The 20,802-nt window shown below is 42.1% G+C and overlaps 1 protein-coding gene across 2 annotated transcripts in view; it reads left to right on the top strand.

The window, feature by feature from the left end:
• Nucleotides 1-20,802, top strand: part of SPON1 (spondin 1) — a 1,174,735-nt gene that overhangs the window by 552,277 nt on the left and 601,656 nt on the right. For both annotated transcript variants that reach the window (XM_085648231.1, XM_085648230.1), the window contains exon 6: nt 17,320-17,468. In XM_085648231.1, coding sequence (XP_085504357.1) covers nt 17,320-17,468 — 149 coding nt within the window. The remainder of the gene's footprint in view (nt 1-17,319; nt 17,469-20,802) is intronic.

The following is a 20,802-nucleotide window of genomic DNA, read 5'->3' as shown; positions in this document are numbered from 1 at the left end:
CCATGGCGGTCTTTTGGCTGGCTCCCAGTACTCCGCTGCCGCCAAGCTGCCGGTGTTGCGCCGAGCCGATTTAGATGCTCCTAATAGGCTGGTGGTGTGCAAGTGGGGTTCCCCTGATCGAGTGAGTATATTGGGGTGCACAGACATGTAAGTGGTATTTTTCTGTAAAGGTAAATTGCATATATGTTGTGTATGAGTTCAGAAGTGCGTGTATCTAATGTGTAGTGACCATATTTCTCACATTCTGCATTGCATAGAAACAACATACACACCCATTCATTGTACACCCGCACACACCACAAACACCTACATTTGATTCTTCAAAACTGGGTGTCGGTCCATTGCGATCCAGCTGCAGCAGGACAGGGAAGAACTGGATGATAGTGTAGAGGATGAAATCACTGCTGGAACACTGAAAATAGGTGAGTAATCACCCCTTTCCTCCCCATTGTGCAGTCCCGAAGTAGGAGGGACATATACAAATGTGGACAGTGGGAATCGTGGATAGACTTCCTCCGCTGCATGCTGCGGCTCATGTCACCGTGAATTTCAGTTAATATCTCTAAAAACTACTGCACAGATTTACACCAAATCACAAAAAGCCTGATATGAGGAACACGATCTCCCTTCTGCCAAATTTAATGTAATTCCATCCAGCGGTTTGGGCTGTAGTCATGTTCAAAACTCCTATGGGAATTAACATGGGGAAAAAGCATTTTGAGCCCCCCCCCCCCCTTTTACTCGGTCCTGAGGATTCGTCAACCGGCGCCAAAGATAGTACCAAGTCAAAAAATGGTTTTCCTAAAATATATATTTTTCCCAGTGTCAGTATAGTTAGGATGATGTTCCATAGGAAATGCATTTTTTTAGTGTGCCTATATCTTTGGTGCCATTTGACAAATCTACACAAAACTTTCCCCCCAAAAAATATTTATCTCAGCTCCTAACTGGAATGTTTTGGGGGATCTGTCAAGTGAAGGCCAAGAAAGAAGGGGGGGCCAAAATGTGTTTTCCCCATCTCATTTGCATAGTAAATTTAGCCCAAACCTCTTTACATCAAATTTGGCAGAAAGTTAGATCTTGGTCTCGAAAGAGTGCTTTTGTGATTTGGGCAAATAATGTATATATCACGCTGCGGAGGATCAGCAGTGCTGACAGATTTCATAGTTAGATCTGATTGGCTGTCACCACATCATTCTCATCCAAGTCCCCTTATTACAGGTCATCAGGGTCTCTCTGTCAAGTGTTCAAACCCCCATAACACTGCCTGCTGGGTCTTCAATCTTCTCCGCCAGACCCCAGATCATCCTTCTAGTGCAATGATGACCTCTACCTCTGGCCAGATCTCACAGGTCCTTTGACGATTGTCTTAACAGTGGTTCTCTTAGATCTGATCTTCCTTGTCGCCTTTGTCCTCCTAATCCCTTATGGACCTTTTGATGCAAGTCCCACTGGACCTGGAACTCACAGTCATTTCTATTCCTCCTGGTCCTGATGATCTAGGTCCTCCTGGTCCTGCTAGCCCAAATTATTACTGGTTGTGTTCATTGCGTCCTTTTGATTCAGCTCCAATGATCCTGCTTGATCTGATCTCTGTGCTCCTGGTCCTCCTTCACATTGTTCTTCTGGTACTGGTCTTCTTGGGTCAGTCCACCTGATTCTGGTACTACTGGCCTTGGTGTTCAATCATCCCTCGGGTCCTGCTTGGTGCTTTTGGACCTTCTTAGAGCTTCTCATCTTGCTGATCCATGACCTTCAGTTCTTTCTTCCCCTGGGCCTTCTGTTCCTCCGGGCCCAGGTCTACTGGATCATGATCCTGCTGTTCCTCATCCTTCTAATTCTTTTGATCCTTCTCACTCTATTCCCGGTACTGCTAGAAGTGGTTCTTCTGGTCCATCTCTTCATCCATTTGTTCCTTGTCCCTTCTGGCCTTGGTCGCCCCCTAGCCCTCTTGAATTAGATCTCCCAGCTCCTGGATCTTCTTGGCCTGGTTCTCATGACAGCAGTCTTCGTAGCCCACCTTTAGGTCCACATCCTTGTTCTTATCATCCTACTGGTCGTCATCCTCCTCTTACTAGTCCTCCTCCTTCCTTTCCCAGGTCTCCTCCACAATGACATTAGTTGGGTAAAATCTCCAAGCCGGTTACTAATTTTTTCGGTCTTGGTTCTAGATGGCACACATGCGCTGACTCGAACCGAGACATGCAGTATCTACATCTGGGCTTAGAGCCAGCCCACACGCTTCCCATTTGCTGGTACCACCATCACTCTATTTTTCCGTCTCCCCATTTGTGAAGAGCATGCATACATCCTGCCTCTTCCGGTGTTTTTCCGTTCCTGAGCACACCGCCCAACTTTGATAAACCTCCCCAGCTACCATTGTTATTCAATGATTCGGGACTCATTTATTATTTTTTAAACTGTGTGCTTGACACCTAACAGCTGCTGCATAATCAGCACACATTTCCACTTCATTGTATGGGGTTTCCAGATCCGTCGCATTAGACTTCCGCCGACTGCATTACAAGCGGATATGCAAATGGGTCAGTCTGACGCACGTGGTATTATTTTAAAAATCTTGTACCAATAAATTGCAAAACAGTGAAGTGCAATGACCAGTATCACATACTATGGCCAAGTGGAGGTGCTGGGAGCAGAACACAACCCTCTTTGATCCATAGTCAGCAATTTACCTAATCGCTTGAGTAAATCTCTTCTCTATCCCAATCAAAATGTTTGCAAGACTTTGTAAATGCTGTTTAACACCAGCTATGTAACCAACGGTGAGAGAGTTATTTCGCAATAAAGAAACATTTTTAAATACAGGACATTTTTAGTATGAGACATATTATCGAGACGCAATATTTTCTTCTAAACTAAACACACTAAATTGCCTTTCGCCGTTGTAGGGTTCAAATGTGTCAGACGAAGTTTAAATAAAACAGAAAATACTGCAACAACAGAACAGCTGGGTCAGTCGAATGCTCGTGACAGGCAGACACTGTCCTAACCCCACTGGCGTGGAAAAGTCAGCTATATATTATATATGTTGCCCATTTTCCCAATAGGTGGTTTGCCTCTGGTTTTTTCATGTTCTATCTTTGTTACAGGTTGTATTGTTGAGTTTTTCAATTGATCACCTGTGGCTGCCAGTTCGATACTGCTGTCCGCAAGTGCTGAATGTATGTATCCAATATTTTGTGTGTCTCATGCTACTTCGGTGTGATATGTAGGAAGTCCTACTATAAACTGTGCACTGTAAAGAGCACACATTAAGTTTAAAAAAGCTCACACTCTGATCTGTTGCTTGGCCGTGCTATATATTATTGCGTGAGTTCATTCTCTGTATCATTGACTGGACCGAGCTGGGCGTCAGAGCGCCTCCTTTCTTACTCAGTGCTATGCAGTGCTGTGACTGTAATTTGAATAGATATAATGCCTATCACTGCCTTTTGTGGTTTAGGTGACTCAATTAAAGTGCCTCAACCTTCAATAATCTACCTTCGTCCAGGGGCTTTAGTGCTTAAGCTCTACTACACTTTGATGGTTTGTGCAAATCTAACATTTGCATTGCTGGGTTTTAGATAGCACTTGGTGTGTTGCTTGAAGGCACTGCTACTTTTAGGAGAGACTCGAACTAAAAACCTGCAAGGCCCAGTGACTTATCTGAACAGCAGAGAGTTGTCTCTCAAATGACAGGCGCTAGGGCAGTTTGGGGTGTATGGCAATAGAGTTACCCGGCATCCAGCAATGATGCAATAATTATCATAGGCAAGACCTATTGACTTCAGTCCAGGACTTTGAAGCTATCCACTGCAAAGTAGGTGTTATAGTAGTCAATGTTTAAACATATTTGTTGGGATATAAAAGTGCTTTTCATAAATGAAATGACACCAATGCACAGCGCTTAATGAAGGGAACAATTTTTACAGGGCAGCCAAACTTAGTAGTGTCAATAATAAAGTTCTTCGTGCACAGCCCTAATTAGACACTCCCATTGCCGAGACTGATTGGCTGTACCAATGCTTGGGTTTTTTGGTGTACAAATTTCTTTTGCTGCGTCAACACTGTCAAGGACAGAAATGAGGGCCCAGTAACAACAGAGACCAGCCCATTTATAACACTGCCTAGCCTGTTAAAAACAAAGCTACAATTCCCAAGAAACATTGAGCAAGTGAATAAAACATCAGTGTGGCTGAACGAGGAACTCAAAAATCGGAGCCAATAAGTATCTGTGTCTGGAACTCAATTCGCTGGGTAAATAGTGTGAAAACATTTAGTTATTCAGCTGAGTGAATAGACACTCCCCTTATAAAGCACCAAGAAGCTTTGCTTGTTTGCCTCCTGCTTTCACTTCCATATCACGGAAACGTCATTCTGTGTCTCACCTAATTTACTTCCTGCAAGCGTAATAAAACACTTCACCCCCTTTTACTTAGAGCCTCTCCCTCTGTGACCCAAATACCACCTGTCTCTCTGTGCTCCCTCTTTGCTGTTCCCTCTTTGCTGCTGCTTGTTGGCTGCTGCTGCTGTTGTCGGGTCTAAAATGCTAAGCAAGTACAATACCCTTAAAAAGAAACCCCAAACCAGCACAAGGCCTTTAACCAGAAGCCCAAACTGAGCCCACCCCCCAAAAAAAATCATCAGAAGGAGGATCATGCACCCTAAGGAATGTAGTCTCATTAGTAAAGTAAACATGCATGTAAAACACATTAAAAATATCCTCATTATTCTTTCCAGACAGTCAAATACTCCCAGATTGCAGCACAAAATATCTATGTTCCACATCACGAAGCTCTTGAAACAGAATTGTGATCCCTATATTTCTTATTTTAATATTATATTAGCATAAATAAATGTATTCAAAATTGAGTTTATCTCTAAACAGCTAAATTAACTAACTTACCTTTGTACATGCATTTGTACATTTATATATGCACTTATTTTCAAATGTTTTATACACTTTCCTGCATTGCAAGATGGCCAGTGCCCTGCCATTGCCTGGTGTCCCTTTTTTCTCCATGACTGACTATATAAACGCCTCAATTACACTACTTGTCCGGACACCCGTCAAATAGTGTATTGTTTCTATTTGGCCAGCGGTCAAATAAACAGTGATGTTTCAGATTTTAGCCATCCGCTGAGATTATGTAATATGTTGCTGGCCCAGGGTTAAATATTAGAGATTGTGAACTATTTCACCTGCTGCCAAAGAAATAGCCATTTCAATTTAGTCTTCCTTTCTTTTTCACTATTATGCAGTGTCATTAAATCATATTCATCTGGTTGTCTTAAGGTTGCCAGTACTCAGCATCTATTTCTATAAGAAACATTCAGCCTGTCTTGACAATTTGCCATTGCCTTATCTAAGTCTCCATCAGCCTTATTACTATCAATCTCTTCCTCAGTCTCCCAAGCTCTTGTTTGTAATGGTCCCACCAATGTCACCATCACTTTGTACATCTCCTTTCTTTTACTCTAAAGAGTAAATTGCACCACCAGCTTTGAGATGGCTGGACCTATCGTGAATCAAACAATTACTATGATTGGAGCCATTTTGTAGGAAACTGGGTTTACGGTTGAGGGGGTTGAAACCCCACTCAAGCTGCAACAACAATCCTTGTCAGGGTGAGGCAAAAGCAAATCCTTAATTAATCTGTGCTCAGCCCCCTGGTAGGTTGGCATAGAGCAGTCAGGCTTAATTTAGAGGCATGGTGGAAAGTATTTGTGCAACACTTAAAATTAAAACACACCACAAACGGATCCCACACCAGATTAGATAAATAGAGTAATCTTTAATAAATAAAACAAGACCAAGACAACAAACATCCAATCAGTAGAACCAAAACTATGCAGGCTTAAAGATTTAGGCAAAGTGCAAACTGTGGTAATCTGGTCCTCTAGACCGGGACAAAGTCACAAGTCCAGGTCGACCATGATGGAATGTGGGCCAGTTACAGGGGCCAAGTTAGGCCCACTGAGCAAGAGTACCTTAAATCCTGATTGCATAGCGTTGCAAGATCCTGCTCTGAGGATGCATTGTGCAGTTGAGGCGATGCGTCGGCTCCAAGGAGCTGCAAAGCTGTCGTGCAAAGTCGTGAGTCATCATCATAGATCCCGTCAATGACTGCTTGCAATGCAGTGCCTAGTCTTGAAGATGCGTCACGCTGCCAAGGCGATGCGCCGGTTCCGAGGAGCTGTGAGGCTTCGAGGCTGCTGTCGACGAGAGATTTGCTATGCGAGGTCCTGCATCAAGGAGGGTCACAAAGTGGAGGTTCTGATGTGGGCTGTGGGTCGAAGCAGCGTCCTTGCACTGGGGGAATCCTCGCGGGAGAGACGATGCGTTGGTTTTGCTCGAGGTTGCGTCATGCAGCAGAGAACATGAGTTGTGAAGAACCAGGGCCTTATAGGCCTGGCGGCGCAGGGTACGCCTTAATCTCCTGAGTTCACCTGCTTTGTTGAACAGAGACACAGGACACTCCGTTGAGCGTAAAAGATCAGGTTTATTAGCTGCAGCTAAGTACAGTTGTCCCAGAAGTACATTCAGTATGTTCTTAGGAGACTGCCACTTTACTCCATGGCACACAATCTTTTATAGCACATAGATTCACCAAGAACACTCCCAATGCATACATGATTAGCCAATGAGAAGAGTTTGAAAACAAGGTATAACCAATAAGAAAATTTTGAAAACAAGATATCAAGTAATCCAAATAAAACCTCTTTTCCAACTGTTTTTGTCACCCCTCCCCACAAGTTAATCAGTGGTAGTGTCTACAACTCAACTTGCAGGTGGCAGGACACATTTGTCTGCTTTGGAGGACAGTTGTGAAATGAGAGAATACAAGTAGAGAATAGCGAAGGCCAGAAGATAAGATAAAGTCAGGAAAGAATGGTGCAAACCAACAGATAGTTGAAACAGGGATCAGTCGGACGAGACGGGGATTAGTGGACTCAGCCAGTCCCTGACATCAGTCTCGTAAACAGAGGCAGGAGGTTATTTGACACGTTGCAGTGAGATCAGCAGAAAAACTTCGTTTATTGTGCTGCCTGAGTGAGGGCAACACAAAATGGCAGTGGAACACAAAATGGTGGCTAAATACAAGCAAGATCGAAAATCGAATTTCCTCAGACCCTCCTTTTGCCATTACTCAGGCAAATCCTAATTCATTGCTAGGTGAGCATTTTCCATTCTACACATTTCATTTAAGCAGGTATATGTAAGCTATCAACAGGGATACAAAGAGAACAAAGCATCGGTTCATAATTAACATTCAGATAGCAGAAGAAAGTAATGGCCACTATTACAAACAGGATTATCATTTTTTCACAACCCTAGGCAAAAGCAAATCCTAAAATTATTTAGCGAACCTTTTCAGGGCTCCTATGCATTTCAGTGACTATTGTATACTCAGGTGAAACAGTGGCGATCCTTATCAATGCTCTCAGGTGAAATGGAGATTTTCTTCAACAGAGGATAGACTTCATTCTGCTTTTACTAAACAGAATACTACTCTAAAACAATGCCAGCAAAACAATAAGAATCAGTCTCCTAACACCCATTCTATGCAATTGCACGGGAACCGCTTGTGCAACCATAACTATGCCAAAGTCCGTTCTAAGCCTCTCTGGTAGGCTTCTATCGTCCATCAAATCTGCTTCTGTTGTTTTCTTCCGCATTGGGCCTCTTCATTCAGGCCTTCCATGAAAATAGTGCTTCTCAGTATCCGTTGGAGTGCCCTCCTGGCAAACACTCACAGCTCACTCGAAAGTCTCAATGTCTCAAGGCAGTGCACCAATATATTTCCTCTGCGGCAGGCACTACAGATATTGTGCTCTTCGTTGGTCATGGGCACAGATCATCTTGTGCAGATCCAAGTACTATTAATTGGAAAGAGCAACAGACTTTCACGCTCAGCAACACTTTCAGGCTCCAACACTCGCTATTCAGTGTCAGAGGATGTTCGGGCTGCTCTTTCATTTAATTTTCCTTTCATCATGTAGTGCCTTAGATCCTCCGGTGCACTGCCCTTCTGTTGGAGCAAAGAAAAGAGAGGGGGGGTGGCCAAAACTCAGGCCAAGTGGCTCAAGGGACTGCACACTGTCAGAGGTTACCAGCACATGACAGGTAGAAAACTGAAGCCTCAAACCAACCCTGCTATCAACAACAGGGATCCTTCTCTTTCGCTCTTTTACACTGAAACTCTGATTTTGTGATGTCCAATGCCGTCTGATGGAGCAAGTACGATGCTTTGGAGATACCATTGATGGCGCACTGGCGATCGCTGTCCAGCCTTGCTACTTTCTGGGTGCTGGGACTGTAGGGCCAAGACGTCCGCCTTTCATCTGTAGCTGTCACTGATGGGAATTAGGCTTAAATCAGTGTTCTGCAGGTTATTATGACTTAATTCCCGCAGAATCTAGTGACGTAGGGAATGTGACACAGTTGTTAGTTTCCTTCAGTTTAGTATAAAAACAGTTCATTGTATTTAACAATAGGACTGCAGGCAGGTGGCCTGCAATCTTCAAGGGAGTGGCCAGAAGCCATGGGACAACTCTGGTTTAGAATGCACTGTCACTCTCATAAGATGCTAAGGCAGTACTTCTAGTCCAGGGGTCTCCAACGAGTAGCTCGGGAGCCACTGGTAGCTCGCCAGTACCTTCAAAGTAGCTCTCTGAGGTGAAGTTAAGCCCAGAATCAATTTCAGAGTAGGTGCCTATTAAAGAAGGCAGCACTGATCATCTCAAGACCCTAAGAGTGCAGCCAGCCAAACGTATCACAGTAACTCATACTAACACTCAAACACACAGTGTGCCAGCCTATAGGATCTGCTACATGACAGTCTGTATCCAATCTCAATATAATTAGGCCACAAGGAGATTGACCATGTTGCAGTCTCTCCTTTATCAGTCACAACATGTGTGTGAACAGTGCACCATCAAAAAGGTATGGCAGCAGTAGCCTGAGCTGTAATTCGTGCTGATCCACCAAAATGTGGGACTGCAGGAGTCAGAGTGAAAATGTGTCAGTTTAGATGCATGAGCAGCTTAAAACCTGAGGAGAACAGGGTATGATACAGACCAGAGAAAACTAAGAGACTTTTAGAACAGATCACCATATTAAATGCTCCTAATAGAGAAAGAGGTTGCTCCAAGGGGAGTGTGAAAAAAAGAAAGTGCTCATGAGGTAGGACAGATATAAAGGAGGGGAATCCAAAAGGCAAATTCAATAACCAATCAATTAAACATTCTGGTATCATTAGTAAAACTGGACGTGGTTCATAGTGGCACCAGTTTTACAGATAGGCCAGTCCCTTATGGATTTACAAATATTCATTTCATGATTTTCTAATGGATAAACATCTCTTAAATTACTATATCTGTGTGTTCCTACATTCCTTATCTAGAACACCTCAAAAGGGGAAACGCATGATGCAAATTATCAGGGGCATGCAGATACCTCCCTTTAATAATTGTGCAGCAAGTGCACCATGCAATACACAGGCTAAACAATATCTCCACATGATCACTGAGAATACCTGTCACCCTAGTCTAATAATTCTTAGGTCTCTGGTGTCTGATCTACAATTTTTCCTTTCCCTAGTCACCTGTCCGGAGGGGGCACTATACCCACTTAAAATCACAATCCTACTACTCAGGACAGCAAATAAGAAACTCTTGGTGTCTCTTATGACTACATGTAGAAGTGCGATATCAATAGGAAAGTTAGGTCACCTTTAGCAAGAGCCACAGATTTATAGTTCATCCTTAGGGTCTAATCAGGGAACATCAATCTAGGCTGCTCGTCCCTTAAAGGAAGGAGCAGTAACATGACTAACTGCAGGTGACACACTTTTAATCCTGTATATCTCTTTTGGTAATTTTTTTTTTTTTCAATACCATTATAGCCAAATAGACATGCACTGGTGAAGTGTTGTCTGTCATATCCACAGCATGAAATTTAGTAACCAGAACAAGTCCAACCAACTGTTGCGTAGCGATGGGCATCGTCATGACCATCCCCTCACAACACAGGGGAACTTGTAACAGTATTAAAAGCAAAAGCGTAAACACAGCGCAAAAACAAAAAATAACGTGCATAAAATAAAAACACACATGCCAAGCCATCAGGTATACTTGCTGTATACCAAGCACAGAAAGCATAGACAAATTTCAATATCATATGTAAATGAACGGTGACGCACAACACTATGTCATGCACTTTATGCACAATGAACCTGCAACTCAACAACTAATATTCTGGCCTGCTTAATTTGTCAGGCTGCACAAAAATAAACACAAACATTTCTTTCCAAAGAAGTTATGCAAAAACACATCTGTTTCAACACACAGCTGACGGCACCCTCCTTTTTGCAATTTGCACATTGATTAGGTCCCACAGGGACATATGGAATACTCATTCCACCACCTCATGATACGGACCATTGCTGTTTCGTTGGCTGTTAACCCCTGCTTTTCACTACTCCTCTTCACCTACTGTAACATTCTCAGTCCTTTCTAGTCTTCTCTCACCCTGATTTCCTGCCTATAGCCATTCAGTGTGCTCATTTCACCATTATTCCTTCACAACTGACATCTTCGTCAAACCAACTCACGTGTCCAACTGTAGTCTTGTCAGCCCTCGAACCACCCAGAACAATCCATGAATGATCTGTGGGCAGAAGCAAAAAAAAAAATACACAACACACAAAAGAAAAACACTTCACATAACACGCAAAAATATCAACTATAACTTTTAATCAGGAGACAAAACATAACACACGTTAACAAAACACACAAAAAAAATACAAACCTAGTGGTACTTAACTGTAACCATCTTGTCAACTTTGCAATGACTAAAACATGTAAGCATGTTAACCCCTTCAGTGCCCATGACGAGATGGTCTCGTCATGGGCCGCGGTTGCGCTGTGCCCATGACGAGACCATCTCGTCATGAACTCCGCCCGCTAATAGAAAGCCCGGCACAGGGCGGGGAAAGGGCGGGGCACGCAAGAGGTTAAGCCACCTTAATTTTAACTGTCTAAAAGGAAAACATTTTCACAGACACTCTGTGTTCCCTTGCGCCACAATTCCTCCTGTGAAAAATTAATCTTAATTTGCTGATCGTTTTTACCTAGGCATGTAGCCCACAAAATTCTAAGAAAGAGCTTCATCTTACTTTTAGTCTGAGGCTAATGCCACATTTGTTAAATGAAGGCAACTACGTGGACATTATTTTTCAAAAGCAGAAATACCAATGTATCATTTTCTTCTCAGCACCCCTTTTTTTAAAATTTTGTCTTGAACAATATGGGAACAGACAGGGCTCCGTAACGTTTCTCGGCTGTCCTATCTTATCAGAAAAGCTAAAAATAGCACCTCAGCACGGAACCAGCCACTGCGAGCACTCCTGGCCCCCACCTCTTTCCAAGGCTCTCCTGCTGCAAGCATTACACATTTTTATGTCAGAGAAGCTTTCTAAGCAGTGATTTCACCTCCTGGTTTACTCGCTCCTATTTCTAGCCCCCACCTTACAGGCTTCAAGGTCAAAATCTGCTTTCAATTTCTGCATCGCATTCTGCGCTCTTTAGCCCTGTCTCTCTCCTCACCCTGAAGCTTGTCACAGACAAAAACCTTCCTAACTCTTCCTAACCTGCAATAATTAACCCTATTAAAAAACACATGTTATATATATATTACTTCTTTTAGAGGCTACAATTTATTTCTATTTTTAAATTATTAAAACATTTACTGTGAATAACTCACAGAACATAATAACATAACATACTAGCTTTAGAACAAATGTTTGTTACTACCCTATGCAACGGTACTTAGTTCATCAACCTTAAAAGGATGAACGTCTCAGTAGGTCTAGCTAGAGTTAGAACCTTCAATCTTGATATTAAACTCAAACCTCTGCACTGGGCACATTGGCTCACTGAGACATTAAAAGCAACCCCAAATGGGAACAACCTGCAAATTTGTATTATAGCTAAATATATGCATTTACTGAAACCTAAGGCACTTTAAAGCTATTGTAAAGGGCAAGAATGCTGTTTAAATAGTCTGTTTTACCCAATTTCGACTTTGATATTTGGGGCACTTAAAAATAAATATCCTATAATTGTGCTACATATTAATCATCCTCAGAATGTTCTTTACAGATTGCAGATATTGGATATTAAACATATCTCTTGCAAATCCGTTAGAAAAATTAGTTTTTTAAAGCCTGCGCCAAGTGAAATTCCATATACAAATGTCCTCATTATGCAGTACAACACAACTTAAATTAAAACCAAGAATATTCTTATAAAAATGCTTAAAGAGAGGAAACCCTTAATTGAAATGTCTTCCTCTAATACAAAATAATGAACCTTAGTTTTGGAACCTTTTTAAAACAACATTTTGAAATGCAAAGTGTCACCCGTGTTCAACTGAAGGCGAAGTCCTGGCTGAGTAAACATTCCTGTCTATTAGAGCTGCTTGCTTAGCGACAATAAAAGCTTGTCTCTCAGTGTTGTAACATGAGCACGGTGGCAGTCGTTTTCAAACTAAGACATATCAATGTGTGTTGCGTTTGAGTTCAGCAAAAATTTACTTCAGCTGAAGTGTTTGCCTGTTAATATCTAATACAATGTATGTAAGTAAAAAAAAAATACTATAAGTTTATTTTTCTACAAAACACACAATTTCGTTTTTGAGGCCATTGTATTCCTAGTGAATGTGAATTTTAATTTTATTTTTTTAAGCATTTAACAGTTTGTACATGTGCATAGTTGCTTACTCTATAAATGATATAGCAACATATAGCTATTTAGCATATCACATGGTTAATTTCTGGATTTTTATTTAATTTCTACTTAATATTAATTAACTGACATTTTGCTTAACAGACTGAAAACATCAAGAAAAACCACAAACACACATTGAGCTCATTTCAGACATAAACAGAAAGGGGTCAAACACTCAGGACACATACATTTAACCCACAGAAACACACATTTAACCCACAGATCAACACTTAGGACAGAAACAAAGGACAGCCCACAGACTGTACTTAAACCAAACCATTTGTAAATACTAGTTGCAAGTCATATTTACAAGAAACGCTTCTTAATAGTGTTCCAAAAGACTGCAAAAAACAAACAGCCCAACAGACTGCTATATGTCCAAGAAGCCAAAATACACTCCATTCATAAGATTGCGCAGAACAAAGGATCCTTGTATGTATTATGTCCATATTTTAATTCCCTGGGGATACAGAATCACCAAGGAAGAAATATGTTTTTATACCTAAACCTATTTAGGTATTCCCTCAAGGGAGCCGGCTAATTTAATTCACATAGTTCCAACCGGAGGAATTGGACAAGCCTCCAGCCGGGAATCCCTATCACAACCAAAACAACAAAACTTTCTAAACGTACTCAGACCAGGCATCGTTATTTCACTGGACTGTTCACAAACATCAAGGGGTTAAATCAAATAACACAGCACAAATGTACTCACCCCTCGGCTTCGGCTTTTGCAATAGCCGAATCAAAGACCCAAATCAAACAAAATTGTGGGAGCTACCCACCAATACTTAACTAAGTGTCTTCCTACGCCAACAGAGGCCCGTCTAACGTCTCGCGATACCATACATCACCAAAAAGGGGGCCAAAGCAAGGCGGCAGTCAGGGCAGCAGTCAGCAGCCATCAGGAAGGAGAAACCGCGCTGAAAAAGACCTTCGGACTACTTCGACATACAGGGGTCGCTTGACGTGGTTCGCGATTCCTCCAGAATTTTCTTGCGGGGTTCCTCACGACCTTCAGGCAAAACCGCTACCTCTGAAGCCGCCTCACAGAGGGCACCAATTGAAGAACCAGGGCCTTATAGGCCTGACGGCGCAGGGTACGCCTTAATATCCTGAGTTCATCTGCTTTGTTGAACAGAGACACAGGACACTCTGTTGAGCGTAGAAGATCAGGTTTATTAGCTGCAGCTAAGTACAGTTGTCCCAGAAGTACATTCAGTATGTTCTTAGGAGACTGCCACTTTACTCCATGGCACACAATCTTTTATAGCACATAGATTCACCAAGAACACTCCCAATGCATACATGATTAGCCAATGAGAAGAGTTTGAAAACAAGGTATAACCAATAAGAAAATTTTTAAAACAAGATATCAAGTAACCCAAATAAAACCTCTTTTCCAACTGTTTTTGTCACCCCTCCCCACAAGTTAATCAGTGGTAGTGTCTACAACTCAACTTGCAGGTGGCAGGACACATTTGTCTGCTTTGGAGGACGGTTGTGAAATGAGAGAATACAAGTAGAGAATAGCGAAGGCCAGAAGATAAGATAAAGTCAGGAAAGAATGGTGCGAACCAACAGATAGTTGAAACAGGGATCAGTCGGACCAGACGGGGATTAGTGGACTCAGCCAGTCCCTGACATCAGTCTCGTAAACAGAGGCAGGAGGTTATTTGACACGTTGCAGTGAGATCAACAGAAAAACTTCGTTTATTGTGCTGCCTGAGTGAGGGCAACACAAAATGGCGGTGGAACACAAAATGGTGGCTAAATACAAGCAAGATCGAAAATCGAATTTTCTCAGTTGACTCTGCCTGATCCACAGGTGGACTGGCAGAGCACCTTCAGGCCCACTTCCAAGGGTCCAGGACTGTGTTTGCACCAGTTGGCAGGGTAGGACTGACAGATGACAGAGCTGGGTTCAAGGTTCATGGAGCATTCTGTCCCTGAGGCTGTATCCAGGAGGCCAGTAACCTAGCCCTTGGTGTTACTCTAGGGTTGTGGGTTTAACAAATGCAGCTCCAGTTCTTTTCACCCCGGCAAGAGGGCAGCAGGCATTAGGTCTCCATAGCAGGACAGCAGTCCAGCAGAGTGGCAATTCTTTCAGAAGCACAGCAGTAATTCCTGGCAGAGTCCACAGGTCCAAAAGTGTACTGAATTGTTGGCTTCTGAGGTTCAATATTTATACCATGTGCCTCCTTTAAAGTGGAAGCATCCTCTAGAGGTTTCCCTTTGAAGTGCACAGGTTTGATCTCACAATATCCTGCCCCCCAATACATGGTAAAATAGTAACCGATCCACAACAAAACTGTTGCTCTATCTATGCACTTTGTGGGTTAGGAGTGAATTGTAGGGGTATGATGAGTATTAGAATACCACCCCTAACCACTGTTCCCTTAAAACATCCATGGCATTTGCTATATCATGTTATTTACTACACTTTGTAGTTGTGTGTGCCTCAGTGGCATAACACAGGCCCCCATAGCCCCCGTGGTGCAGGGGCCCCCAAGCTCCCAGGGGCACCCTCGCCACAATACTCTGGCTGGAGAGCTCCTGATTGAGTCCAGAGGGGGACCTTCCACGTACCTTGCAGGGGAGGCCCCCTCAAGTTTTGTTAGGCCATGGGTGAGCTTCGGGCTGCAAGACCACTGGTGCAAACTCTACTTGAATTTAATAAACTATGTACATCTGTTTTCTCCTTCAAGATCATACCCTGAGAGGTGCCATGCAATCCTACTTGTGAATTCTCTCTTTTGGAACCTACCATCTGTGGATGTTTCTGTGTTCTTTGAAATGCTATTTTCACTTATCCTAGTTTGGTATTTGACCAGCAGAAATGTTGTTTGCTTGCCAGCATCCAAATGTGGCATTGCCTATTTATTATGGCACCTTTGCCGCTTTTATTTCGGATGATATGGCATTACAGTTTGGGCGGACAATGGCCCTGTTTACCATTGGTAGCAGCACATTTCTTTGAACGATCATCGACCACATTGGCATCCATAAAGAAATGGACCTCACACCAGTCTGGACCTCCGACTTGACTGTCCTTGATGCCAAGTGCTTCATTTTTGCTGGTACTGTACCGCAGTTGTTGAGAAAATCTTTGCTGTATTATTTTTCCATTGGACCAATTTGATGTGCACTTTGCAAAAACAGAGTTCACTCCTGGAAATGAGATATTTGATATCTTCACTGACTTTTTTGAGACATTATAGACTATAGGGTAGCGAAAATGCATGTGGTATACAAGTTCTGCAGTTTGTCTCAAGGGTGTTCATATAGGCTGCTCGGACAACTTGCTATACTGGGGCCAAATCTATCTTATATTTTCTATATTTGGAATAACGAAAACTAATACAGAATTTTTTTTTTAAAAAAAAGTCTTATTTTTTCTAGCATCCTTGTTCAGTAAAATGGGAAACAAATTAGAGGGATAAGATTAGTAATCCTTTGAAAGCACACGTAATCCTCATTGCCTTGAGTTCCACTCTTCCTCGTCACATTCCAGGTCTCATCCCTCTCTTCTCCATCCTGGGGTTGGACTTGATCTTCGATTTGAGTTCTTCTTGGTCTTTAGCACTGGAAGGGTAATGGGAAATGGTCCATGCTATACCCGTACTTGTGGCTGCGTTAAACAAGAGTATGTACCATTATTTTGATGTAGACAAATCGTAAATGAACTTATTTAGTAATGAAAGATCGAAGAGACATTAGTTGTTGATGCAATTAAAAATTATCGGGAAATATCTTGACATTTTCCCAGCCGCGGTCCGTGCAGGTAACAGCGGTGAGGCGGTGGGGCCACTTGGGGGGATTTCGAGGGACGATGCAGAGGGAAACATAATTATTTATTTAATTTTTCCTCTGCATCGTCCTTTGAAATCCACCCCCAGGCTGCCCCATTTCCCCACCCCTTTTACCTGCATGGACCTCAGCTGCATTTTTCTTGTTGAAATTACTCTCACCTTTAGTAGAGAGGCTTCTCTAATCATCATAGAGCAAATGGGGGCTCTTTGAGAACTGTATGGAGCTAAAAGGAGTTCTGATTCTCAAAAGAGGCCAAGCGTAAGTGTTTTTGTAACCAGTGTCTCCCTATATGATGTGATGGATGCTTACAGCCTGCTTACAGCCCTTACGCCAAAAAGGGGAAAATTTGCAGACTACCTGCTTCATTAACTGAAATGGGATGAACATCGGCGTGCGACTTTTAGAAACCTGTTAGAAGTATGAAAATGCAAAGTTTTTGAGTCAGGTGGACAATTATTTTGTTAATATTTGAAAATATTTATTATTTTTTCAGTTTTTCCTATTAATTTCTATATTTCCTTTCATGTGAAGCCATACCTTTGGTGGACGATTTGCAATGATACTTCACGGAACCAGTTTTTATTTTATTTTTTTACAAAATGTAAATGCATATTTGTTGTCTAATTGAGAAAGTCTGTGTTATTAGGCATCTAAATTGCACGCTCTTTCTATATTTGTGACTTCACTCAATATTGTCGTTTTACCTTTTCCAAGGGCGAGCTAATCACTGGTCTGCAATAATTGGTGGCTCACACTCCAAGAATTATGTCCTATGGGAATACGGAGGCTATGCTAGTGAAGGGGTTAAACAGGTAGCAGAACTGGGCTCTCCAGTCAAAATGGAAGAAGAAATTCGACAAAAGGTAAGCAAAGTATATTTCATTCAATAATAAAAGAAACAGTATTATTTTATAAAATGTTATGCTTTTTAATGGCATCCCTTCCAAAAAGTATATGCTGCATTTGTGAAACTTTTGGTTTTAAATGCTCAATTCATATTCATATTCATATTGTTCAATTCGATGCATAGCTCTGGAGGGGTAATATTGAGTGCTATGGAAATACAAAGTATTTGGCACTGAAAAAGAATACTGTTCATATGTCTATGACACCTTTGAGATCTGTAGCAATAAATAAATGCCAACCTGAACATTAGGGATATTAAATACCTTGAAATTTAAAATGACCCTTCTTATGAAATGTGCCTAATATGCAAAAATTGTATTATTTGCTAAGATTATCTGCCATGTTTGTTGGGACTACCTAAAGAGCATGCTAAGTGCTCTCTAAAGCAGTTTGTAAATACGGAGAGGAAAGGCAAACTGTTCTCATGGACATTTCTGTGTCTCAGAGAAGACTGGAGACAGCAAAAACATTCTCCTGCTTACGTAACAGTCAAATCACTAAGTATAGGCTTCCAATTAATTGAAACTTTCAACAGATATGCATATTACATATAAACAAAAGCACATTTTTTTTGTTGCAGTTTTATATAGCACGAACTTGACCCAAAGGTATCAGAGCGCTTTACATGAGCATTAGTTGCATTACAGAGGGACACATTCAGTATTCTGTTTTTCAGGCATGGGGAGATTAAGTGATAAGCCAAGCATCACAGGATGCTTGAGCCTCCTGCCAGCCTTGAACCTGGTTCCCCAGCTTCAAAGTCAGCAGCTCTAGCCGTTAAGCCAACTTGTGAATTTCGACCAATAGCACAGGTGTCAGGAGTTAGCTTTTCACCGTGATCTGTTGAAGCAGGTTCTGATTATCAAAATGGAGAACATCGAGGCTTGGCAATCAGGAACAGTTTCAGTTTATTTAAACAATAACGGACTGGAATAGCAGCCACATCTCTCACAGTTGTTTGCTGGAATTCAATTTACATTAGTTACATGGCATGCTTTATACTATACAGTGTGTGCAATAAAGTGAAGCTCCGGGGGCAGGAAATACTGGTACAATGGGTCATAAATTGCATGTTTAGATGCTTGATTCCTCTCTGATAGAAGGGCCATAAATACCAACTGGAGGTCACCCTCTGAGGTGGTCCAGGTGGCCAGGTGTGTCATTAGTGGTATATAGGGTGACGCTTACTACTAGGCATTTTTGGGCTTTATACGATAAATGCACCTGACCAGCTGCAATTGCATTGAATCATTTGGCCAAATGCAGGCCCTCTGCTGTGACTTTATTTGTGTTTGAGTGTGTGCATCTGACTCAATTCTTTAGGTATCACATCCTGAGGCCATATGTTATTTACTGCTGCAATCTTCCAGGTGTGTTTGAGGCTTGTTCCATAGCTGGCATCTCCATCACAGAAAGCACTAGGGGTGAACAGAGGGCAGCTGTGTTATGTTGATCTGATAAAGAGTCCCTGTGAAACCATAGCAAGTGTTTTATGGTGAATTTGGGTAGCGCAGGCAACAGTTGGTCTGTGTTGTGCTGGAGTCCTAAGAGTGGGACCTTTCTATAAATTGATCCAATGCTAACAATCTGGTAGTCATGTATTTTGCATCTTGAATTATTGATGGGAGAAGGCTGCTATTGTCTCTTGTTTTACTCAGAAAGCATCACCTTCATTTTTCAAATGGCTGGTTTCTAGCTTAAAAACATTGCACAGTGCGCATTATAAGCAAACATATTTAATGAAAATCGCATGATTTTGAATTTGCATACTTTTTATTCATGGTGTGTGCTATAAAATGTTCTGCCTCAGATCTCTTTACGAACTCTTCATATACTTGCATTGCTATATTAATATTGTACTTTTTATATTTTTATATTTTCGCCACAGGCATAGTACCATGTGCACACATTCAAGAACGCAAATGAACTGTAGTATTGAGCGTCACTACTCATTTACCATTTGAACCATATCGCCATACATTATGAAAAAAAATAACATGCTTATCACAGTTCTGGTACAATACATTGTTGTTCTGCCTAATAATACTTTGTGTGATGTTTTTAGTCCTCTTGATTAGGGTGAAAGGCTGCAGCCTCATTTAGAACCAGCTATAATTCTCAACAACTTTAAAAACTAACAGTTACATTTTTTAAAATGGCTAAACTGTTGGGGTGTGGCCAAGCACAACATGGGTTAGGAAGCATTACATGGACTCTCTAGACACTCAGGCCCGATTCCCTCATAAAATTTTGATATTTATGGTGCAAAGTGGACTATCCTTGAACCCCTGTGACTGCTCTCACCTCCCCCCTGCAACACTTGTTTGCAATTGATGTTGACCACCTGTTAGGCGACCATAAAAACAAGCATTGGCATAGCCAATAGGTCTCGAATTTGGGACCTTACAAGTGTTTAGCCATGCAACACTTGATGTTGTTGCACCAAGGATATTGTGCTGGATAACTAAACACGTATAAGGTCCCAGATGTGATCTGGGGTGGGGGCAAACCCATAACTCCTCACTGTGTATTGTGCATAGATGATTGGGATTTTTTAACAGCCGATGGATAGTCAACGCTTTCTGGTGTAGGTCCGGTTACTCTAGGTAACTGGAGGTGCGGGTGGCTGCTGCATCCACTGCATTGATCTGCGTTTGACATCATGGTCAGAGGTTCGAATCCCGGGGCTGTTTTCAGCCTTTCATCCTGCCAAAGTGGAACAAACTTGTAGTAGTGAGTTGGGTTACAATAAACATATGTTATTCCGCGCCATATGTGGTTGTGATCTGTACAAACACGCAATACAGAAGTGCAGTTGCTGAGGTATGGGAGAGCGTGAAAGTGTGCACAAAGCTGAACGTGTTGAACTTGCACTGTGCAGTGCTCACATTGGAACGTGCAGAGATGTTGGTCTTTGGTGTGGCCATTCTCAAAAGCTTTAAAAAGGGAAAAAGAACCAAGAGAGACCAAAGTGGACTATTGTGATGAGAGATGCACGGTCCTTCCTCGTGCGCTCCTGTGTCACCCAATTCAAAGGAAAGGGCAGCACCTGGGAGAGTGGGCAAACCAAGTGGTGGCTAGTTTTACATCAGAGCGTTATGTTTTTTGTAGGGTGTGTGTTTTCTTTGTGTGAAGCTGCAGCACACCTGTTCAGTGTGGGTGTGGCAAAAATCACGGATTATTAAGGTTTTGCGGAGGCGCTGGAAGCATGAAGTTAATTTTACCCCACTGCTACAGCGCAGAAGCGAATGGAGCGAGCGCCCATACAACCCTTAGCAAACCTATGTCATG

This window comes from Triturus cristatus, chromosome 3_2 (assembly GCF_964204655.1).
Source record: "Triturus cristatus chromosome 3_2, aTriCri1.1, whole genome shotgun sequence".
In the NCBI taxonomy this organism is placed as follows: domain Eukaryota; kingdom Metazoa; phylum Chordata; class Amphibia; order Caudata; family Salamandridae; genus Triturus; species Triturus cristatus.
This window is presented reverse-complemented; position numbering and strand designations above follow the sequence as displayed.